Raw genomic sequence first — 8826 nt, forward strand, 5'->3', positions numbered from 1 at the left:
CCCGCCCCCATGGCCACGGCCACCGGGATTGCCTGCGAGCCATGCCACGCCCTCGGCCCGGTGGTTGTCGCTGGGCAGGGCTGTGGCCTTCTCCTCGGAGGGCCGGCTGGTGGCAGGGATCTCGCGCTTCTTGGGAGGCAGGCATTCGTTGCTCCGCTCCTGGCTGGATTTCATTTTTCGCCGTCCCCCCTCCACGGTGACCGGCTCACTGTCGGGCTGACTCTGCTTTTAGTCTGATAAACGAAAAGTCACATTTGATCTCTGTCGGGGACCCAGGCTCTTCATGAGGAACCATCTCCCCGTGGGTACAATCCGCCGACAGCAGCTCTGGCTTCTGGGAAAAGGAGGAGGAGGGCAGTGATGGGGCGAAGGGAAGGGAGGAGAGAGGGAAGGAGGGAAGAGAAATGGAAACATCAGCACCAGGGAACAGCATCTTCCAAAGATTAAGACGAGGCCTCTGGATACGCCGTGAATCCCAGAAGCCCACGAAGCTTCAGCCCGGGAGCAGGCCAAACGCCGCAGCTGAGCACATTGCTAACGGAAGATTTTTACACTGAGGACACCCCAACTGGGAAGCATGTGCTTGTCTCATGGAGTTGACAACCCCCCGAGACACCCTTACGACCCTCTCTCCTTTATGTCTATAGGATGGATGATGCATTTCTTTTTCTTTCTTTCAGGAGAGATTTTTGCTATAGGGCATGTGGGTTCCCCAGAGAGAGAAAGAGAAACAGAGAGACAGAAAGTGAGAAATCACCCCACAGGGGGCTGGCCATGCCACAATCCCCTCTCCTCCATTCTCCTCTTGGGATCTTGGGCATGCATACACACACATATGCCCATGTGTTTCTTTCTTTTTTTTTTTTTTTCTTGGAGAGGTTTTTCCTATAGGGCATGTGAACTCACCAGAACAACAGAGAGATAGAGACAGAAAGCAAGAAATCACCCCCCAGGGGGGGATGGCCACGCTGCAATCCCTTCTCCTCCATTCTCCTGTTGGGATATTAGGCACACACGCACACGTGCCCAGTGTGAGTTGAAGCCACTTGGTCTGGGACTCGAACCATAGTCGGCTACATGGGAGTCCAGTGATATAACCATTACACCAACTGCTGGTCCCACATGCGCGTGTTTTAAGTACCTGGGTCCCAGACTCGAACTGCAGTTGGCATGTGGGAGTCCAGCGACGTAACCGTTATGCCATCTGCTGGTCTCTAGATAATTTATTTCTGAAAAATGCTTTTCAGAAATGCTGGATCCATTCCTCGCTTCCTCTTTACCTGGCTGAGAACTAAAATGTGGGCCACAGATGGTGACCCCAGCGGAGACGGCTGGCCCAGGCCTTGACCTCTACAGGAGAAGCAGAGCAGGAGCAGGAGTTCTTGCTGTTGTTCTAGTCTCCATCTGCCATAATGACTTTCAAAGACGCCACCTGACTCAGGGTCCACACTCGGTCTACACGGTTCCTTCTTCTCTAACACACACACACACACACACACACACACACTCCAGTGGAGAGCACGGGCAGCCAAAACTAATCCTGCTCTCTACAAGTTTCAAAAGAACTCCTAGTACAGCCACTCGATGGTGACAGAGAGCCAAACAGAATCTGCCGAAGACGGATCTGATGACAGTGACAACAAAATACAACCACAGGGCTAACATGACCACCGTTTCCTTCATGGGGGTTATAGTTTGTCCCTGTCACTTTCTTTCTTCCTTCCTTCCTTCCTTCCTTCCTTCCTTCCTTCCTTCCTTCCTTCCTTCCTTCCTTCCTTTTCAAGTTGTCTTTGAGTTTTGTCTTTGTACCATACTTGCCTTTCTCCTTGGAAGGGTCACCTCAGAATTTACACTAGAGACAAACCTATGAATTCAAACCTGGACACGGGTACGGGGACCCTGGGACTGACTCTCATGGATGCAATCTTGTCTTAGTGAGTACTGAGCTGAGTCGGTGTGGGCGAACTGTGTCAGCCTGGCAAGAGTGTCAGGGGAACCACACGAGCCCTGCAGACAAGCAGCAGGTGAGGACACCCTCGGCCCCTGGCAGCAGCCACAGACGTGAGCGGTGTACCATGCTGTGGTCCCAGGAGCTGCGGGATTGGGCTTTAGGAATTCCAGGCCCTCCATGCTTGGTACTTCCCCCACCTCAACACCCTCGTCTAATATCTGATTCGGAAATACAGTATAGCCCAGCCATGGTGAGAAGACACTGTGCTCAGCAGGCAGGGACCACACGGGAGGCCCTGGCTCCATTCCTGGTCTAACCCAAAGGCCTGGTGCTATGGGGTGGGCCTGCAATCCCAGTGCCTTGGGGAGGCTGTGGTAGAAGGATCACGGACTTGAGACCAGCCTGGGCAACAAAGTGAGACGCTATCTAATCAGGGCTGTGAGTGCTGTGTGACCTGCAGTCCCAACTAGGCGGCTGAAGCAGGAGAATCAATGGGAAGACCCTGTCCCCAAACCAAGAGACTAGCAGATGGTGTAATGGTTACGTTGCTGGACTCTCACATAGTCGACTGCACTTGGAGTCCTGGACCCGGCCGCTTAAATCACACTGGGTGCATGTGTGTGCATGCCCAAATCCTGAGAGGAGAATGAAGGAGAAGGGTGTGGCCATTCCCCTGGAGGTGATTTCTCATTTTCTGTCTTTTCATCTCTCTCTGTCTCTTCAGTGAGTGCACACACCCTACAGCAAAACAAACAAACAAACAAAAACAAAAAACCAACTCTTAAACAAACAAAATAAACCAAAACAACAACAGAAAAACACAGTTATGGCAACAGCCTTGGTACCCAATACTTGTTCATGCTGAAGAAACAGCAGAGATTCTATGTCAACACAACCACTTCCTGACCTTCCACCCCTCCCTAAACCACCTAATCCCACATTCCTCTTGTGGGACTTAGATTTGCCTAACCTTAGCTGTCGCTTTTGGTGGGGGTGGGAGGGTAACATCTTCATGGTTCTTGTTGGTGTTGCCGCAACATGAACAACAAAACGGAATGAGAAATGACCCAAGAGAAAGTGCCCTACCCTCCCTGATTTCAATCAAGTGTACAGGAAGGCAGAGAGGGCTAGGAAGTTGGTGTCTTAACATCAAAGGATATTTTAAGAATAGTTTTTTTTTAATTATATGATCAGAGAGGCATTTAGAGACTGGAATGAAATAAAATAAAACAACAACCAAAGTGACCTAGAACAGTAGTGCTGAAGAAATAAATAGCAGCCAGCACCCAAGGAGTAGTGTCAGTTACTGACTCTCCCAACCAACACTTTTACAAGGCCCAAGGATAACTGTGTTCCTATGACCTGGTCTTAGAAACAGCACACAATTTACACGAATAGTCCAATTAGAATGACAGAACTGTGCAGGGCACATTTTTCTGAGTGGGGGTGTAGGGCTGTAAATTAGAAGTAAACATAAAAATAAACACACAAAGACATACAAATATAGCAAAGTGAGGATTGGGTGGGCCCAACTTCTCTGATGACAAGCCATGACCTTGAATCAGTCTCAGGTTTATTATTATATAAAGCAGAAAATGGGGGGAAGAGGAAATAGAATGCAAAGCCAGTTGTTTTCAGATGTTAATTGACTGATGATGTGAGAATGACTGGCTCCACCTGATTTCTCTGATCTTTTGGGGCTGACTCTGATAAACACATGTGACTTCCTTTAGCCTGATACTGCTCTGTAGTATCAATAACAGCAAGCAGCTAGCGTGTTCATGTGTTAATTGTTTTCATGGCTATGCAAATGAAGCTCGCAGAACCACGTTTGTGCATGTGTCTAAAGGTCACCATGCTTGTTCAGAATGGCCGCTCTCCACAAAGAATAACTTAACTACAAAAGCATCAAAAATGTTGCCCCTTTTGGTTGCCTAGAAAGTCCCAATGATAATTTTCTTGAGAGTTTTTCTTTTAAAGAATTATTAGTTGGTGTAATGACTATGCCGCTGAATTCTCATGTAGTCGACTGTGGTTGGAGTCCCAGACCCAGTGGCTTAAACTCACGCCGAGCACGTGTGCGTGCGTGCCCACGATCCCAAGAGGAGAATGGAGGAGAAGGGATTGCAGTGTGGCCATCCCCTCTGTGGGGTGATTTTTCGCTTTCTCTCTCTCTGTCTCTCTGTCTCTTTCTGGCAAGAACATGTGCCCTATAGCAAAGACCTTTCCACAAAATATTTTATTCAAATTTGTTTACTTTAATTTTGGTTAGAAAGGGACAGAGGGGTGGGGAGTGAGAAAGTGAGCCACCAGGTCCAAAATTGGAACTGCTATTGGCTATGTGGGAGTCTAGCACCCTTAACCATCATCCACCTGCCGGCCTCTGAGAAAGATTTTTTTGCTACAGGGCAGGTGCACTCACTGGAGAGAAAGAGACAGGGCAGGTGGACTCACTGGAGAGAGAGAGACAGAAAGTGAGAAATCACCCCCCAAGGGGGGGATGACCACACTGCAATGTTCCCTGCAATCCCTTCTCTTGTCTCCTCTTGAAATTTTAGGCACACATGCACATGCACTCAGCATGAGTTTTAAGCAGCCTGGTCTGGGACTTGAACCACTGTCGACTATTTGAGAGTTCAGTGATGTAACCATTATGCCATCTGCTGGTCCCCCGATAATGATCTTTTACCTTTAGATGCCCAGAGTCACTCTTAAGAAAGGGAACCACAGAAACTCCCACATTCCCAGCCAGCCAGGAAAATTCATGAGTGAGATCTACTGGGAGAGAATGAGCCCATGTGCCCCCTGCAGGTCACACAGAAGCATTGCTTCAATAAAACCCCACAGGATTTCATTAGGGATATTCAAGCCAGAGTGTTATGTCAGAATCCACAATGAGACATTTGCATATAGTAGGCCCCACCAGTCAGGGAATAGGTTAATTAGCCCAAGGCAGCTCCAGGGAAGAAAAAACAGTGGCATAAAAGTCCTTTCAAAGCCAAGTAAAATGTCAAACACATTCAGGAAAAGGCCCATTAGCAATGCAAATGAAAAACTGCTTCTACAACTGAATGCACAATACACAAAACTAGCAAACTGCTCTGAAGGTACCTCTTTCAGAACAGGCTCTAGTAAATTTGAAAAGAACGCTGAGTTGGTTTTCGGCAGTGCGGGTTTATTCATACGTTTATTTCAGAGACACTGGCTTGGGGGGTTCTGAAGAGGAACTGAGCTAATGCATCCTTAATACACGGGTTCAAATCTACTTGTCTTTGAAAGGTATCATCCATAAATAGGGTCTTTTCCAGAGATTGCCAATGATAAATCAAGGACAGAAAGATTAGCACAGGCATTGATGTGGGCTAGATCTCTATAAATGCCAATCCTCCATCTCGCAGGTGTGGGAGGTGGAGATGGGATCCTAACTCTGGGGTATGAGTCCTTTCTCTGGGCTCCATCACTCTCTGTTCTTACGGTGTACATAGTCCATGGGGAAATGAGAGGGTAGAAATATGACCTTGCTGTACTTTAGACAACCACCAGGGGGCGCTGCGGCATATGGCCATGTTCCTGGTACACTGAATAATTCTCTATGGGATTAAGCAGAGATGGAATTCCTGAAGGTGGAAAAGCGGAGTAATCAAATGAAGGGGGAGAAAGGGAAAAGAGATAAAAAAGAAGAAAAAAAAAAAAAGAATGGGATTTCTGCTTTTAGGGTTTCTTTCAGGGGAGAAAGGGAAAAGAGATAAGAAAGAAGAAAAAAAAGAGAGAATGGGATTTCTGCTTTTAGGGTTTCTTTCCAGTTGCAGACAAATGGCCTGTGTGTCCTCCATTGGCCTCTAAAGGTTCCCAAAGAGTGTGTGTCTGGACAGAGCTGCTACAACAAAAAAGATTTTTTTGTGTTTTTCCTTTTAAGAGACTTTTGCTATAGGGCACAAGTGCTTGTCGGAGAGACAGAGGCAGAGATAGAAAGCAAGAAATCATCCCCTAGGGGGGATGCAGCACTGCAGTCTCTCCTCCTCCATTCTCCCCCTGGAAACTTGAGCACGCACACACATGTGTCTGGTGTAACTTTCAGGCTGCCAGGTCTGGGACTTGAACCATGGTCATCCATGTGGGAGTCTGCAACCTTAACTGCTACGCCACCTATTGGTCCCATTGTTTAAATTTAGCCCCGTGGCATACAGCTTGGGTTGTCAGAGTGTGGTCCTCAGAAGAGCCACACCAGCCCCCCGGGGCAGTGTGCTGTAATGTGACATCTGAGGCCCCATCCTGACCGACTGATTCCAAGCCCACGCTGTCGCAGGTGACAGATCTCCAGGTGACTCTGCAGACAGAGGGTACACTTGCTACCCCTGGACATCAGGCTGCACATCCTCAGGGGTGCCGGCCCCTTCCCGCTAAACAGCTAATGGTCAGGTGAAGCTCCATTGTTTATCTTGGGGTCATCCCAACCCAATACAGCTCTAAAAAAGAATTACCCCCTCTTCTTCTGTTGCTTTCAAAAACCCCCAAGTGAGAGGTAGTCTCCCCGCAATGCCTCCTCCTCTGCCCTATTAGAATTCTGGGTATGTGTACACATACACCAACCATGTCTCTCAGGCCACCAGGGCCAGGGTTTGAACATGGTCAGCCACATGGGATCTGGCCCCTGAGGCAGAGAATTTAATCACTGTACAGGGGGCTGGCCCTGTTACCATACATTGGACGCACACTCCATCTTCAGGAAGCAAGGCAACATTTAACAAAGAGAGCTCCACACATACATCTCTGCTATAATTTGATTCCAGAACTTATTTATTTATTTATTTATTGCTATTCCCACTGATCCAGACTGAGAAGATGAGATGCCTCAGAGCTGAGAGGTAGGACAACAGCCCCACTCCCTGTCAGGGGTCCCCAACCTCCAGGCTGTGGAGTGGTATCAGCCCTTATATTACAAGAGAATACTTTTTAAAAAAGTGTATGATAAATGCAATGCATACGAATCATCCTGAAACCATCCATGTCCTGGTCCATGGAAAAATGATCTTCCTCGAATCCGGCCCCTAGTGCCAAAAAGGTTGGGGACTGCTGCAGGAGATGATGACCAACTGCTTGGGATGGAAGACGCTCCGAGGACTTGAAACACAAAACCCATCAGTGCAGTCCAGGGCCCGGGCAGTGAACTGGACTGCACAGCCCACACCCCCGGTCCTGTGTGTCCCCGTTTCAGTGACCCTGTACTGTCTGGCACGCACGCGTGGTCTTCAAAACAATCATAGAAAATTAGTATCATGAAAAACAAAACAACTGTGCATGCATTTTAACTTGGGGGAGGGGCGAGGGGATACCAAAACAACCTAGCACTTGAATAGCATTTTTGCCATTAAGCATTAAAAGGACCCTGACATGTCTACGCACAAACAGGAGCCTAGCTGCAGCTTTAAAGAGGAGGAAATGCAGACTGATGACCTCGGGTCTGCCCTGGAAAGTCTGTGTGACTTCCTGGACAGGATTTAGGAGACAGAACCCCTGGCTGGGATCCCTGAACGAACAGGACATGGCAAGGAGTCTCCATGTCCCGACACCCATCCTATATATATATATTTTAGTTTGCTAAAAGGTGCTTATACTTGCTAGAGAGAGAGAAAGAGAGAGAGAGAGAGATTGAGAAATCACCCTCCCCACCCTGATGGGTCTGGGACTCTAATCATCAGTCTGTCATAGGGTCCAGCCATCTTTTTTTTTTCTTAAGGAATTATTTATTTAATTTTATTTATCCACTCATTTATTTTAATTGACTAGAGAGAGAGAGAGAGAGGGAAAGTGAGAAAGCAAGCCACCAGGCCCAGGACTCGAACCATGGTCAGTCATGTGGGAATGTCAAACGCCTTAACTACCACACCACCTGCTGGCCCCAGGATCTAGTCATCTTAACCACCACGCCACTGGCTGGCCCTCTTTATGGTTTTCTCACATCTCTAACCAGGAAGGTCTGTGTAATGCACTCACAGAAGGCACTTCGTTTTGGTTAAATATTAAAAGTAAGCCCACCCTTGGGCCAGTATCAATGCCTAGTGGTTAAGAGAGCTGGATCCCACATAGCCCCCCATGGTTCAAATCCCAGCTCTGGAAGCTCCAAAAACACACTGAGCACATTCGTGTGCATGGCAACTTTTCCAAGAGGGTGGAGAAATGGAGGGGAATGGACTGTGATGTGCCCACGCCCCACCAGGGGGCGCTTTCTCCCTATCTCCTTTGTCTTCTCTGGTGGGCACGGGTGTCCTCTGGCGATTAAAAACTGAAAAAAAGCAGGCCCGCATGTTACATGCTTAGAGGATCTAGGATGGAAAGAGGGAGTCGGGATCGTAGAGATTACTACATAGCTTCATGGCTGAGTAAGCAAGCATACCCCAAGAAGTGAATCACATATTCATTCAGCAAACACTTAACTTCGCTTCTAGGCTATGGCGTGGACCTTAATGATTCAGGCTTAGTGTGGAGCAAACGGCACGCTAGGATTCTATTTTCAGTTCTGTTCGGCATTGTATTAGTATGTGAGTTACCATATTTAGAGGTCACAGAAGGCTGGAAGGGATGCTTCGTACACTATGATTAATATTAATATAGCCTCAGAAGCTGTCTGGGATGGCAGAGAAGCAAGAAAATTCAGATGAATGGGAATAAATGTGAATGCTTGCCCTTGTTTCAACAGCACAATCCACTTCGTAGCGTGGCGGCAGAGACCTGGCTTCAGAACGCTGTACACGCAGGAGTCTGGGAAGTCTGTGTTTGACTCTCCACTCAATAGGAACCAACATAGTTTGGTCAGGTTCCTAAAGTCTGGGAATAATGACGAGCTTCCTTTAATTCCACATTCAGGGTCGGCTGGT

At 47.9% G+C, this 8826-nt stretch overlaps 1 protein-coding gene across 1 annotated transcript in view; it reads right to left on the reverse strand.

Moving 5' to 3' along the window:
• ATXN1 (ataxin 1) overlaps positions 1-671 on the reverse strand; it is a 17282-nt gene extending 16611 nt beyond the window's left edge. The window contains exon 1 of the mRNA XM_006164606.3: positions 24-671. Coding sequence (XP_006164668.1) covers positions 24-174 — 151 coding nt within the window. The 5' untranslated portion in view covers positions 175-671. The remainder of the gene's footprint in view (positions 1-23) is intronic.
• Positions 672-8826: the final 8155 nt, after the last annotated feature.

This window comes from Tupaia chinensis, unplaced genomic scaffold (assembly GCF_000334495.1).
Source record: "Tupaia chinensis unplaced genomic scaffold, TupChi_1.0 Scaffold143647_1, whole genome shotgun sequence".
Lineage (NCBI taxonomy): Eukaryota > Metazoa > Chordata > Mammalia > Scandentia > Tupaiidae > Tupaia > Tupaia belangeri.